This window comes from Microtus pennsylvanicus, chromosome 3 (assembly GCF_037038515.1).
Source record: "Microtus pennsylvanicus isolate mMicPen1 chromosome 3, mMicPen1.hap1, whole genome shotgun sequence".
Lineage (NCBI taxonomy): Eukaryota > Metazoa > Chordata > Mammalia > Rodentia > Cricetidae > Microtus > Microtus pennsylvanicus.
Window position 1 is genome coordinate 14,654,954 of NC_134581.1, and position 14,876 is coordinate 14,669,829.

Here is a 14,876-nt window from a genome sequence, read left to right on the forward strand (position 1 = left end):
CTTTGGGGTCAGACATGCGCTTAAGAGAAATCAAATCTCATTCCATGAGAACAGACTTGTTCCTGGACCTACGTGGGTGCTCTGTATCTACACAAAGCCAGCAAGTGTGCTAAGCTGTGTGCTAAGTTTCCTTCCAGATGGGCACACAGTAAGATGACCTGTCCCCTGACAACTGAGGGAAAGGCACTGGACAGTCTACGGGCCAAGGCTTGTTTGGCTACATCCAGTAGAGTGTGTTGGGGAGACTTTGGAACAGCCCCTCTCAACAAGCTGCCCCAGAACCCTGCTCATATTCAAAGGTTCAGGCCCTTTCCTTCCACCTTTCCTACAGGCCTTCTTAGGAATCTTAGAGAAGCCTGGGGGAGTACAGGAAGAGAAACCCAAGTCTCTTCCTGATCAGAGCTTAAAGGGGTAGCAGAGGGATAAAGCAGCTGAGAGTTTTATTAGGTGAGGGTTAGGTCCTGGCTGCCTTTAGAAAATGGGGAGGGGACCACTAGGCCAACAGCTCAGGACTTGCCTAGGACAGTCCTAGAGGAGGGAGGGGGCTTGGGCCCCACTGAGCTCAGGGCTATTCTTGGAGCTTGAGTCAGCAGCAAACAGAGGCAAAGGATTCCTGCGTTGCCTGTCCAGACAGCAGTTAGAAACCAAATCAGAACACTGTGCCCCAGGCTATTCTCTCCACAACCACAGCACACACTCAGAAGCGGCTTCCTCTGGGACACTGGTGACCCCTCCTAGTCCACCCCAGCAGAGAACAGAGGCCCCAGAGGGTGACTCTGTACAGTGTCTTCAGTGAGGGGTTTCCCATGTAAGCTCCCAGATTCCACACTGGGACATCAATAGGGTACAGGCAGGGCCTAGAGTTTCCGTAACTCCCACATCCCACCCCTGGGACAAGATGGCTAAGGAATGTCCCCCATGTAGCTGAGTGGAAACAGCTGGGCGAACTCCCTGCAAGCATCAAAGGCTTCCGGCCTCTGCGTTGCAGCCTCCACACTTGCCCCTGGCTGAGGACACATCAGACGAGGGCAGGATTCAGAGCATACAGAATGTGAGGAAGTCTTTGCTCCCCAGTGGATTCCATGCCAACACTAAAGAAAGGACAACACAATTCTCAATAGGACTTTATTGGTGGTAATTGGCTGCATACGTCTGAGCAGCAGGAGTGGTAGTTTGTGGCAGAGGACCCCAGTCTCTGGCCCCACCCTCTTGCCTGCCAGCACAGACTTCCTGCCTAGAAGCGCAGCCAGAACATGCCGCTACGGATCCGGTTGTAGTCTGGGAGCTGCTCAATGGGGCCTGTGGGGATAGGGTGGTGAGTCAGGGTGGAGTGCCTGGCCTGCACAGGGACACCTGGCCCTGTGCCACGCCCAGCACAGAGCCTGCCCAGAGCAGCACAAGACAGGCTTTGAGTGGAAGAGGCAAGAGCACATTCCCCATGGTGCAGAGCCTGTCCTTTCATGCTCTGGCCCTGGCGGCCACACCCCACACGCAGGGTACCTGCTGCCTGGTGGGCTGGGGGGTGGGTGGGGTATTAATGGAAGGAGCTTGGCAAGGAGTCAGGGAACTGTTGGGACAGGTTTTCTGAAAAAGAACTTCCCTGGCAGCCAGGTGACTGGAGAGAACCTTAATTTCCTTCTCAAAGAATAAGCTGGGATGGGGGAGCAGAGGCGGGAGAGGAGGACAAGATAATAGCCAGAGGAAAGCAACAGCAGAGCAGACCTTCCAGACTACTCACCAAATCCAGCCACTGCTGGACACTGGTCATAAAAATACTTGGAGCAAACCTCACGCAGCATATGGGCATCCACCTCCTGTAGGGGAAGCAGAGACAACACTGAGTAACAGGTACCAGGCAACCCTTTAGCCAGTATCTTCTTGTGTCAACCACACTTCCTATTTGTCCTTTGGGGTTGTTCCTCTACCTAAAGGGTGAGTAGGTAGGGTTCTCCCTACCTAGTCCACAGTCATCTGGTTACTCCTCTGGTTACCCCCACCCCTACAACTGGCAGCTGTCTTGGGTAACAGAGATGCTTATGGGAGCAATTTTTGTTGTATCAGAGGCCCATCAGCTCTAGACCCTCTCCTGGGGTCCAATTACCGCAATCCGGCTCTCCCACTCAGCCAGAGGGATGCGGCGGCCGTAAGTCAGGAGGCTGCGACCAATGTCTTCACACACAGGAGTGGTGCCTTCAAGGGAAGGGGAAAAGCTTAGAAGTCAGTCTAGTCCAATCTCAGACCTACAGAAGCCTCTAGGACCATGCTCTGATCCCATCACCATAACAACCTGCCGCAACAATAGTGCCTAACTCCACTGACACCCAAAGTTCCAAGCCCTGCACCTGGGGTTTCTCTCCCTTTCTCCCTTTCTTCTGTTGTCTTGCTATGTACCTTAGCTGGCAGGTCAGGCTGGCTTCTAACTCAGAAGATCTGCCTACCTCTACCTCCAGAGTGCTGGGATAAAGGCATGGGCCACCTTGCCAAATTTTTTTTTGTTTTATGTTTTTTAAAGATATGGTCTCATACTAGGTAGTTGTGGTGCATGCCAGGATCTCTGTGAGTTTGAGGCCAATCTGGTCTACAGAGCAAGTTCTAGGACAAGCTCCAAAGCTACAGAGAAACCCTATCTCAAAAAAACCAAAAAAAAAAAAGGTCTCAAGTACTACTACAGTCTGGCCCAGAACTGACTGTGTAGTTAAGGGTGGCTTATCCCCCAAATACTGGGATTACAGTGTGAAACACCACACACGGCCAAGGCCTACATCACTGTGATCACTACAGGACATATTGTCTCCTCACGGCAGGAATGAGGACTCACCATCCAGATGAGACACCAAGGCATTTCTGAGGATGTTTTTGCCCCGAGTCACCTCGCCTTCTGTAGCACTGGTGCACAGGCGCATCCTAAAGCAGGGTGGGGGTAGAGTGGGCTTGGAGAGATGTTCGTTCTGGGAGACCATGTGTGGTCTCTTAGCTTCCTACTAGCCCGGCTCCCGTGGCAATACTGAAGTGACACTCACCACTGGGCTTGGAGGAAGAAGACCATGTCATCGATGCTCATGCCGTTACAGACAAAGTGTGCGCCCAACAACCCAGTGTCAGAGTAGGAGATGTTGAAGGTCTGGAAACTCTGGCAAAGCTTGTTAGCCACAGCAACGGAAGCCAGTGGGCTGGACAGGTGCTGCGAAAGGCAAGGACCATCAACACTCCTCTTGTCTGTGGCCCAGTCCTAAGCTCCACAACTGGCATCCTCTCCTCCCTGGAGGGAAGGTCCCATGCCTGTCCTGGCACTTACCGCTCCACCACCGTAAGTGCAGTCATAGTGGCCAATGATGGCATTGGCTACTTGGAGAGCCACATTGTCCGGGTTAGCCCAGCCAGGTCCCTCTACTGCAATAGCCACGTGGGCTAAAGGCAAGGCGTCATCACGATGGCGGATCTGAAACAATACATGTCAAGGCTGACAGAAAACCAGACCTGAGTAAACAGAAAGAATGGGAGATGCCAGACCCTTGCCGATTCATTCCTGAGGCATTTGACATCACACAGACAACCATGCACACAAGGATCCTCCCAGAGGTCACCAGCTCAGAGCATCAATCCCGCCACCAGGCAGCACACCTCACTGCCAGTGAAACGACATGAAGTCACACCAGGTATGGCATCCTCTTCATACACACGGGATACGCTGCTGAAGTGCTTCTGGGCGAGATCAAGCAGCTGCCGGTGTTCTACCCCTGTGGGGACAGAGTGGTGTCAGCGGTCACCCAGAGTCCAAGCACAGGAAGAGGAGAGAACACACGTAGGGACAAGGATGATCCCTAGGCAGATCCTGTCTCAAAGGCAAGCTAGAAATCCAGGGCTAGGAAGCCCGTGGCCCAGGCACACTGAAGTCAAAAATGGAGTTGGAGGGTAGGGATCTGGAGAGATGGCTCAGCAGTTAAAAGTGCTTGTTCCTGCAGACCAGGGATTGGTTCCTAACACCTACATGGTGGTTTACAGTCATCTGTAACTTTAGTTTCAGGTCTGATGCCCTCTTCTAACCTCTGTAAACACCAGCCACGTGTGGTACACAGACATACAGAAAGGCAAAACGCTCTTACACATTGTCGTTTTTTTTTAATTAATTTATTTTTACTTTATGTGTATTGGTGCTTTGCCTGTATGTATGTCTGTGTGAGGGTGTCAGAACTTGGAGTTAGGGGCTGGAGAGACGGCTCAGTGGTTAAGAGCATTGCCTGCTCTTCCAAAGGTCCTGAGTTCAATTCCCAGCAACCACATGGTGGCTCACAACCATCTGTAATGAGGTCTAGTGCCCTCTTCTGGCCTGCAGACAAACACACAGACAAAATATTGTATGCATAATAAATAAATAAATATTAAAAAAAAAACCAGCCTGGTCTACAGAGCTAGTTCCAGGACAGGCTCCAAAGCCACAGAGAAACCCTGTCTCGAAAAACCAAAATAAATAAATAAATAAATAAATAAAATAAACGTAAAAAAAAAAAAAAGAACTTGGAGTTATAGACAGTTGTGGGCTGCCATGAGGGTGGTGGGAACCAAACCTGGGCCCTCTGGAAGAGCAGTAAGTGCTCTTAACCATTCAGTCATTTCTCCAGTCCCCACAAGAAATCTTTTTTTTTTTTAATATTTTTATGGTTTATTTAACTTTATTTTATGTGCATTGGTGTGAAGTGTCAGATCCCCTGGAACTGATCCTCAGACAGCCGTGAGCTGCCGCCATGTGGGCGCTGGGAATTGAACCCGGGTCCTCTGGAAGAGCAGTCAGTGCTCCTAACCACCGAGCCATCTCTCCAGCCCCCCACAAGAAATCTTTTAAAAATTATTTTAGCTGGGAAGTGGCCTTTAATCCCAGCACTCAGGAGGCAGAAACAGGTAGAGGTAGGAAGATATCTGTGAGTTCAAGGCCAGCCTGGTCTACAGAGTGAACTCCAGGATAGGTGTTCCAAAAAAAAATAATAATAATAAGCTACAGAAACTCTGTCTTGAAAAGATAGATAGATAGATAGATAGATAGATAGATAGATAGATAGATAGATAGATAGATAGATAGATGTGCATGTATGTATTTATTTTAAAAATGGTGAATGGGAGGATATCTGAGTGCTTAGAGATCTTGCCTAACATGCACAACACCTTAGGTTCAACCCCAGCACCACAAAAAAAGTAGGGCTGGAGAGATGGCTCAGCAGTTAAGAGAGGTTCCTGCTCTTCCAGAGGACCTGAGAGTTCAGTTCCCAGCACCAATGTCGGGCAGTTCACAACTGCACATAACTCACTCCAGGGGATCTAACACCCTCTTCTGATTTCCATGAGCACCACATGCTTTCTGCATACATACACAGACACATGCAGTCACATAAATAAAAAATATAAATAAATTAATCTCTGGGTCAACCAGCAGCTCAGTAATAAAGGCACCTACTGCAAAGTCTGATGACTGAGTTTGATCCTTGAGATCCGCATTGGTTGGAAAGAACCAACTCTGTGGTTGTTCTGGGATGTGCAAGCAAGGGCATGAGTGCACTCGCACACACACACAAATACATATTTAAAAAATCAGAAAATCAGACAAAAGGGGCAATGGTTTGTCATATGCCATGAGCATCGACCCTCACCCCAGAAGCATCGTCTTGCTTGCACTGAGGGAACTGGTACAGGCTGAGCACAAGGCTATGGCACTGTCCTCTCAAGCTCTATCACAGACCTCACTGACAGCCCTGAAGGTGTGGCAAAAAGAGGTGCTCCTGCAGGGCTACAATTTACCCTGGGAGCCTGGAGAGCTGAGGTCAAGGACAAGGAATATCAGAAACACACACCTTAGGTAGGACTCTGTGCCAGACACCTCATAAGACGCCATGGGGCATACCCTGACAGGTGAGCACCATTACAGGACAACCTGCCCTAAGCCTGCTAAGACTCAAGAAAGTCTGATGGGTTAGTAATTGTCGCTGCTCTTGGTTCCCAGTTCCCTGTTGTGTTCTTCCTGGGCCTTTTTCTCCCACCTTGGTGGCAAGTTTTAAGCAAGTCTGCTTCCCCAGCCACAGCTAGACCTACACAAGACCTGCATCAGAAATTATGTGGGATCCATCCACTGTTCCCCCTTGCTTCTGCCATCTATCTCCATAGGGGACCTGTCACATCGTCCCTAGTTAGCCCGCCTTACTCTGACCCCATCTGGGAGCAGAGCAAGCCTTAAAGTAATCCAGGTCGGGGTACTACCTTTCCTCTTTGTCCAGGTCCCCACTGACAACTACCACCCTTTAGAAATTTGTTCAAATGACATATGCTCCCCACCCACCTCTAAGCTCTTATTAAAACCGCTGCTAAATTCTGTGTCTCCCTTTTAAGGTGGCCACAGTCACCATCAAATGTACATCATCAAAGAGCCACTGTTGGTGGCACTCAATGGCAAGGCTATAAGGAATTGGCCCACAAACAGGGTATTCTAGGACTAGGTGAGGCTAAGAGGTTTGAGGCACAGGCAGGAGCTGGCAGCCAAACTGAGGCACATACTAAAGGGGTATCCCTGTATGGCCAGTGTCAGTGGTGGCAGCAGAATGAGATCCCAGCCCATCTCAAACCATAAAGGATCACATACCTCAAGGACAAAACAGGCACAGAGCTCCTTGGAGTCCTCTATGGTCAGGACCAGAGGACACAGGCATTGATAAGCAAGGTTAAGGCCCTCCTGGCCAGGGCTTCAGCAAACCCATCACTCACCTCCAGCTGCAGCCAGCACCATTCGAGGAGCTTTGTAATGCCTGTTGAGGTAATCAGTCAAGTCTGCGCGCGACAGCCTCCTGCAAAACATGCAGCTGAGTCACCCAAAATGTGGCCAAGAAGAGGTATGGCATCTCTGCAGAGCAGGCTCTAACACACCCCTCTCAATCCAGCCTCTGTCACCTACCCTTCAGGACCCACAGGGCAACACGTTGAGAAAGGTGTGAGCTAATACTGGGCTCTGAAAGGGCATCAGATCCCCACTGTGTACACTCCCAACAGAGGACAGTGGTACACAGAAGGCACACCTAGATGCTCCCTCCCCTAGACTGTCAGGATATCCTACACAGAGTCCAAGACAAGTGAAGACCCTAGACAGGGTCATAGGACCAGAAGGCAACACAACAATTCTATAAATTAGGAAAACAGAGGCAGCTAGACGACCTGCACTCTGGCTGATGGGGACATGCACTGCTTCAACCTCACCCAGCTCCTCTCACCTGACATTCTCACTGGGCCCCTCTACAGCCTGGCCCAGAGGTGTGCCCTGGAATGCTGTGGCATGCAGGTAATCAAAGACCACGTTCTGCATAGAGGCATCATTTTCCTGCATCTCCCGCAGGATCACATCTCGTTCCTTCTCGATCTGGGAGTCTTCCAGACTGCAGTTCTGCACAATGTCTGCCAGGAGTTCCACAACTGGACACGGAAGGTTGTGTTAGCCGGGCATCGTGCTACACACCCCAATCTCGACATTTGGGAGGCCAAAGTAGGAGGATTACCAAGTGTTCAAGGACGCCCAGGCTACACAGTGAATTCAAAGCCAACTTGGGCTACATAATGGGAAGTTACATCAAAAAACTTAGGAGCTGACTCAGTGGGTAAGGGCATTGGCCACCAAGCATGCTGATCTGAGTCTGAGTACCAGAGCCCACATGGTGGGAAGAGGTAACTGACTCCTGCTAAGCTACCTCTGACCAAGCTTACACCAACACACATACAGTTTAAAAAAAGAAAGAAAAAAAAAAAGCTTAAAAAGCTGGCACGGGGCTGGAGAGATGGCTCAGCGGTTAAGAGCAGTGCCTGCTCTTCCAAAGGTCCTGAGTTCAATTCCCAGCAACCACATGGTGGCTCACAACAATCTGTAATGAGGTCTGGTGCCCTCTTCTGGCCTGCAGGCATACACACAGAACGTTGTATACATAATAAATAAATATTTAAAAAAAAAAAAAAGCTGGCACGTCCCAGCTAGGTGGTACTGGTGCTCACCTTTACTCCCAGTACTCAGGAGGCAGAGGCAGGCAGATCTCTGTGAATAAGAGGCCAGCCTGGTCGCAAGAGCTAGTTTGAGAACGGGTTCCAAAGCTACAGAGAAACCTTGTCTTGAAACATGGAAAAAAAAAAAGACATCTCCCACTGGTCTACACTCAGATTAGCTGCTTTCAATAAGGCCACAGCCCAGTGGGAAGTCCAGTTCTGGGGACAGTCTGGAACTCTTGGGAGCCTGACTTCTGCAGCCCTGGAGACCTACCCTTCTATGCCCATGCCTTCCTCCAGGTGTTACCTTTTGGCAGGTCCTTGGACAGCGCCTTGATGAGGTAAGCAGTGTGCTCCCGAGTGGTATAGGCATTAAGATGAGCCCCCATACTCTCCACCTCCTTCTCTAAGGCATTGCCAGGACGATTCTTTGTTCCCTGGAATCAGACATCAAAAGGATCAGGGGCTGGAGCTGGCTCAGCGGTTAAGAGCACTGGCTGCTCTTGCAGAGGATGCAGGCTTAGTTCCCAGCACCCACGTGGTGGCTCACAGCCATTCCTAACCCCAGTTCCAGGAGATGCAATCGGCAAATACACAGTGTACATTTATGTTGTGGGAACGCCTTCAGCCAATAGCCTGTAAGATACTGGCCCACTTTGGGTGTGGTCTCATGTACTGTTAAGTGCAGATGGAAGCATGTAGAGGACGGGGCGCTTTTTCTGCAGGATTCGGTTCCAGTTTCCAGCGCACACAGAGAACTGCAGATTGCTACCCTTACTGTGAGTTTATCCCCAAATAAATAAATCTTTGTTATACTCCATTTCTTTTTTTTTTTTAGTAAATTCTGCAACTTTATTTTTTTTTTACATTTATTTATTTATTATATATACAACATTTCTTCCATGTACACCTGCACACCAGAAGGGGGCACCAAATGACATTACAGATGGCTGTGAGCCACCATGTGTTACTGGGAATTGAACTCAGGACCTCTGGAAGAGCAGTCAGTGGCTCTTAACTGCTGAGCCATCTTGCCAGCCCCTACAGTCCATTTCTTAATTATTGTGGAACTCTTTGATACTACTACAATTTAGTGTCCAACATTTAAAAAAAAAATCCAAACCAGGAGCCACAGAATACAGGATCTGCCTTCAAAGGTTGAAATTCCAACACATACCTCCCTCAAGCGTCTGTATTCAACACACTGAGTAGACCCTCAGTTGAGCAGACAGTATCATAGGCTGTTTGGAGCCAGTTAGGGACAGGACAGCAGGGCTGAGCAAGTGATGCCTAATACCCAGAGTTCCCTTGACAGCCTAACCTGCCCTTTGCTCTTTTTTTTTTTTTTCCGAGTCAGGGTTTCTCTGTGGTTTTGGAGCCTGTCCTGGAACTAGCTCTTGTAGACCAGGCTGGTCTCGAACTCACAGAGATCCGCCTGCCTCTGCCTCCCAAGTGCTGGGATTAAAGGCGTGCGCCACCACCGCCCGGCCTGCCCTTTGCTCTTGACTGCGGATGTAATGTGATTAGCAGCTCCAAGTCCCTGCCACTGTATGTGGGACTGCAACCTGGAAGGGGGACCTCAGGCAAGGACTCACCAGATAAACACTCAGAAAAAACTACGCCCATACTGCTCCTTCCCAAAAGCATAGCCAGCGATTATGCCCCAAAAGTTCCACAATCAGGAGACTAATTTTTTGGACTCTGGTCTTTTGAGACAGGCGGTCCACACTGAGGGGAATCATGGACTTCAAGAGACTTACCTTGAAAGCCAGATGCTCCAAAAAGTAGCCTGCCCCATTGTTCTTCTCAGTCTCATACCGGCTGCCAGCATCAATCCACACTCCCACCTGTAAAAGAAACCACCAACAAAAGGAACCAACAAATCAGCCTAGTTCCCAGCCACGAAATAACCCTAACATCCTCCTAGGCAGCACTGTGGACAGAGCTGCTCCAATAAGAGCCCCAGAGACAGGAGAGCCCACAGCACAGGGAAAGTCCACATGACTACACTGCCTCACCTCTTTTACCTGACACAGGTTTCTGCATGGGCTATCAAAGGCATCCAGGAGCATTTCTGGTGTTCATCTTTAAGGCACTGCCATGCTTTGAAGCCTAACCTGGCTTTGAATGCACAGAAATCCCCCCACCTTATTCTCTCAACTGTGTCCATTTACCTGGCTCCACAACTATAATTTTTAGTTCATTCTGTTTTCTTCTGTGCACGAAGCCTATCATTCACAGACAACAGTCCATGCTCTACACTCTAAGAATTATATGCAAGTTAGGGTATGGTGACCTGTAACCCCAGCACTATGGAAGGCAGAAGCAGGATCATGAGTTCAAGGCTAGCCTGTGATAGGAGGAAAGCTCCTGACTTAGACACCTTGCACGTCATCATTTTAAAAAGGTGCTGAAGCAGGGTGTGGTGGCACACACTTTTAATCCTAGCAGACGTAGGTTTGGGGCCAGCCTGGTCTACATGGCAAGTTTCAGCCCAACCAGGGTTACACAGTGAGACTTTGTATGAAAAACAAAGAGAAAATAACTTCTATAGTGAAACCCTGTAACTCAGTAACTTTTCAACATGGAGTCTGGCCATGCCACTAGGCTGGTTCTGAACTTCTGGGTTAAACAATCCTCATCTTTCAATCTCTCAGATGTCTAGGACTGTAAGCACACGCCATTGTGTTCAGCTTCAGGGAAGACTTCATCCTATTACAGTACCGGAGTTCAAACACAAAGCCTCAGGAATACTTAGCAATTGCTTTACCACTGATGTACACCTACAGACCTCAAAGAATTTTTTTAATGATTTATTTTTATTTTATGTGAACTAGTGCTTTCCTGCATATGTGCATGAGGGTGTTGGTGACCCCTGTAGCTAGGGTTACAGACAGTTGTGAGTTACTTGAAGTGGGTGCTGGGAATAGAGCCTGATTCTTCTGCAAAAACTGTAGAAGTTTTTAACCACTGAGCCGTCTCTCCAGTCACCCCTTCTACCATGCCTCAGAATCTTAATATTCTAACTGGGTGGTGATGGCACATGCCTTTAATCCCAGCACATGGGAGGCAGAGACAGGTGGATCTCTGTGAGTTTGAGGCCAGCCTGGTCTACAGAGTGAGTTCCAGGACAGACTCCAAAGCTACACAGAGAAACCCTGGAACCCTGGCTCAAAAAAAAAAAAAAAAAACCACCTTAATATTCCTTTCAATTTTAAGACTAGGTCTCACTACTATGTACTCCTGGCTGGACTGGACTCAGAGATCCACCTGCTTCTACCTTCTGAGTGTGAATCTTATATTCTTTTTGGGTTTTCTTTTTTGAGAAAGGGTATCATGTAGCTCATGCTGGCCTTGAATTTATTCTGTAGCTGAAAATAGCCTTGAATTCCCAATCCTCCTGTCCCCACATCCCAGTACCAGGATTATAGGTAAGCAAGAATCGAATGTTTCCTAGTGTGCTGCGAAACACACTACTTACCCACATGATCAAGCTTTTTATTATCTGTTCATTGTTGCCTTAAGTTTTCCACATGCTTTGCAAACAGATGTTGATACACTTTTGTGTAGTATACATGTGTTTTGCTCTTTGTGTGAATGCATGTGCACCTGTGTGCACATGGTGGCAGGAGGTGGATACCCTATCCATCAAAGCTGGAGCTGCAGACATTCGAAGAACTCCTAGCTTGTTATCTGCGTGCTGGGATGTGTTCTCCTCTTCTCGTGGTTGCACAGTAAACAACTTTAACCATAGAATAATCTTTCTAGCTCCAAACATTCACCTTAAATGACTACAATCCACAGCATCCTTTGATTTTAACTGATACCATTCTTTCTTTGTAACTCCTCACAATCATAGTACCTTAGAGTCTGCGGAATAAAGCATGATTTACTGAGCTTTCTTAGAGTCTGCGTATACAGCTCCCAAGTATCAAGCAAGTTGCCGACCACTATGCCCTGTGTTTGGCAACAATTTAGATCACAAGACATTATTTGTCCCTGGAAAACTGAATCAGTCAATAAAAACATAAAGCCCTAACCAGGTAGTGGTGATGTATGTCTTTAACCCCAGCACTTGGGAGGCAGAGGCAGGTGGATCTCCATGTTCAAAGCTAGCCTGGTCTATAGAGTGAGTTCCAGGATAGCCAGGGCTATACAGAAAAACTGGACAGGAAAGAAAACTTTTATTTTTAAATATGTGTCTATGTGTATGTGGCATGGTAAGATGGTGGAGAAGAACACTGGCTGCTCTTCCACAGGATCGAGGTTCAATTCCCAGCACCCATATGGTGGCTCTCAACCATCTGTAACTCCAGTTCCAGAGGATTTGAAGTCTCTTTGGGCCTCCATGGGCTTCATGCACACATGGTACACATACATGCATGTGGGCAAACCACTCAAACACATAAACAGTAAAGACTAGACACACTAGTCTCCACCTTCCTCGGTATGGGTGTCAGACCCAAATTGCCACATTGGGGATCCAAATTATGTAGGTATATTAGAGTTCCACAATTCAGGCCCTCATGCTTGAGTAGCAAGCACTTTACACACTCGGCCATCTTCCCAGCCCTTCAGAGGTATTTTTTATTTTTATTTATTTTTTTAAAATATTTATTTATTTATTATGTATACAATGTTCTGTCTGTGTGTATGCCTGCAGGCCAGGAGAGGGCACCAGACCTCATTACAGATGGTTGTGAGCCACCATGTGGTTGCTGGGAATTGAACTCAGGACCTTTGGAAGAGCAGGCAATGCTCTTAACCTCTGAGCCATCTCTCCAGCCCCTCAGAGGTATTTTTTGAAGTGCATTCCTGGTCTAGCTACAGATTATATAGCCTAGGTGGTGAGTCTAGTAGATCTGGATGTCTTTCTGAAAGTCACCTCAAGTCTCTGAAATGTAATTTTTTTTGTCATTTTAAAACAATAATCACTTCTCTCTTGCCGTTGGTACAAAAAGCTGGAAAAGAATTGGGCCCCGTCCTTGGCAAGCACCGTAATGTTGGCTGGAGGGCTGCCGCTATTAAGTTAGGGCAGGGCTGAAGTCAGGTACACGGACAAATCAAATCTGGCGGCAGTAAGCCAGTCTCCACCCAAAACGCGGGAGAAGGCGGCCCAAGGTCATATCCCAACCTGGGAACACACTTCGAGCCCGTCTAGAGGGCTGGCGATAACTCACAGTGCAGGTAGGATGGGAGGACTGCTCCGAGGCCACGCGCAGCCCGTTGTCCAACACGCTGACCTGGGTCTCCGGCACGCTCTGGAGCGCCTGGGCGAAGGTGGCGGTACCCCGCAAGGCGGGTGACCTCAGCAGGGCCGGCTAAGGAAGAAGACGACCCTGTAAGAACTGCTCTCCGAGCCTCTGACAGTGGGACCCCGGCTCTCAGGCCCAAGCCAGAGAAGGCAGCCATCCCCGCCCTCCGCGGTGACCTTCCCACGGCCCTGACCCCGCGACCTCTCCACTCGGCGCGGCCACTACTGACAGCCTGCTCCTCGTCTGCGTGCGGAAGCCCTGAGCCTCGCAGAGCAGCGTTCTCGCCGCCAGCTCACCGTGCGGCCGGAGCGAAGGAGCACTTGCGTCCCGGAGCAAGCAGCCCGGCAGACTGCGGACGCCGCCATCTTCTACTTCCTGTCGGCGTAAAGCCGCGTCACGCATGCGCAAAACTGAGAAGGCGGAGTCTGAGGCGGAGACGCAGGCGCCGTTACGGAAGACTTGGCGCTCGATCGCCCCCTGACGGGCATCGGGTCTATTCGCAAGAATTAATGTTTGTTTTTTCCTTTGGTTCTAAGCCATTGATAGACTCTGCTCAGCCGGGTGTCCATCAGCCTGCTGCTGGCCCTTCTGCTGTCCCGGTCATGCCTTCTTCCACCTGAGGGAGGCGCTGTGCACTGTTTCTCTCCAGCTGCGGGAGCGCGGTGTGCACTGCACGCCAGCAGCAGCAGCAGCAGCAGCAGCAGCAGCAGCAGCAGCAGCAGCAGCAGCAGCAGCAGCAGCAGCACTGCCTGGGCCTGGAGGGGAGGGTGCACAAACCCGGGAATCGTCTGAAGAGAAGCACCAGCCTGCCAGTGATTCCCCAGCAACAAGGTGGCCACTGAAGTTAGTTTGAAAGAATAAAATGTCTAAATGGTTAACCTGAAAAACGTTTAATAGTATATTGCTAAAGCAATATTGAATGTCAGCACTTGGGAAATGGAGGCACAGAAGTAGCATCCTGCCCTGTGTAAGGAGTTCAAAACTAGCCTGGGTTGTGTAAGACAGTGTCTCCAAAGTGCGGGGGGGGGGGGGGTATGAAAAACGGAACATGTAAAGGTTAATTTGTGAAACAGGATTTCTTTGTTTGGCAAACCAAAAACTAATCCCCCCTCTCTCCTTTTTTTTTAATGAAAATGATTTTCCTACACTTGTGATCTTTTCAAAACGTTTTTAAAAAATTTATCTGGGCAACCTGGTGTACAAAGTGAATTCCAGAACACCCAGTGCTGTCACAAAGAGAAACCCTGGGGGCTAGAGAGATGGCTCAGTGGTTAAGAGCATTGTGTGCTCTTCCAAAGGACCCGAGTTCGATTCCCAGCAACCACATGGTGGCTCACAACCATCTGTAATGAGGGCTGGTGGCCTCTTCTGGCCTACAGACATATATGCAAACAGAATAGTGTGTCCATAATAAATAAATAAATAAATATTTAAAAAAAGAAAAAAAAAACAAAGAGAAACCCTGTCTTAAAAAAACAAAAAGTAAAACAAAACAAAAAAAAAAAACTTATCTGAAATCAGACAAAAGATGCTTAGTGTATATTGATTGAGAATTTGTTTTTGTTTTGTTTTTAATATTTATTTATTTATTATGTATACAATATTCTGTCTGCATGTATG

General features: G+C 48.7%; 1 protein-coding gene and 1 long non-coding RNA gene across 2 annotated transcripts in view; one reads left to right on the plus strand and one right to left on the minus strand.

The window, feature by feature from the left end:
• The window catches only part of LOC142845543 (uncharacterized), a 227,149-nt gene that overhangs the window by 87,548 nt on the left and 124,725 nt on the right, over positions 1 to 14,876 (plus strand). The window lies entirely within an intron of this gene.
• On the minus strand, positions 1,112 to 13,689 carry Uqcrc1 (ubiquinol-cytochrome c reductase core protein 1). The gene is made up of 13 exons (XM_075964478.1): positions 13,553 to 13,689; positions 13,182 to 13,322; positions 9,762 to 9,848; positions 8,309 to 8,438; positions 7,245 to 7,443; positions 6,745 to 6,824; positions 3,622 to 3,737; positions 3,296 to 3,439; positions 3,021 to 3,181; positions 2,819 to 2,904; positions 2,102 to 2,190; positions 1,739 to 1,814; positions 1,112 to 1,299 (listed from the first exon to the last, which is right to left on the minus strand). The coding sequence occupies exons 1-13, from the start codon at positions 13,619 to 13,621 to the stop codon at positions 1,235 to 1,237; spliced, it is 1,443 nt and encodes a 480-aa protein (XP_075820593.1). The 5' UTR covers positions 13,622 to 13,689; the 3' UTR covers positions 1,112 to 1,234.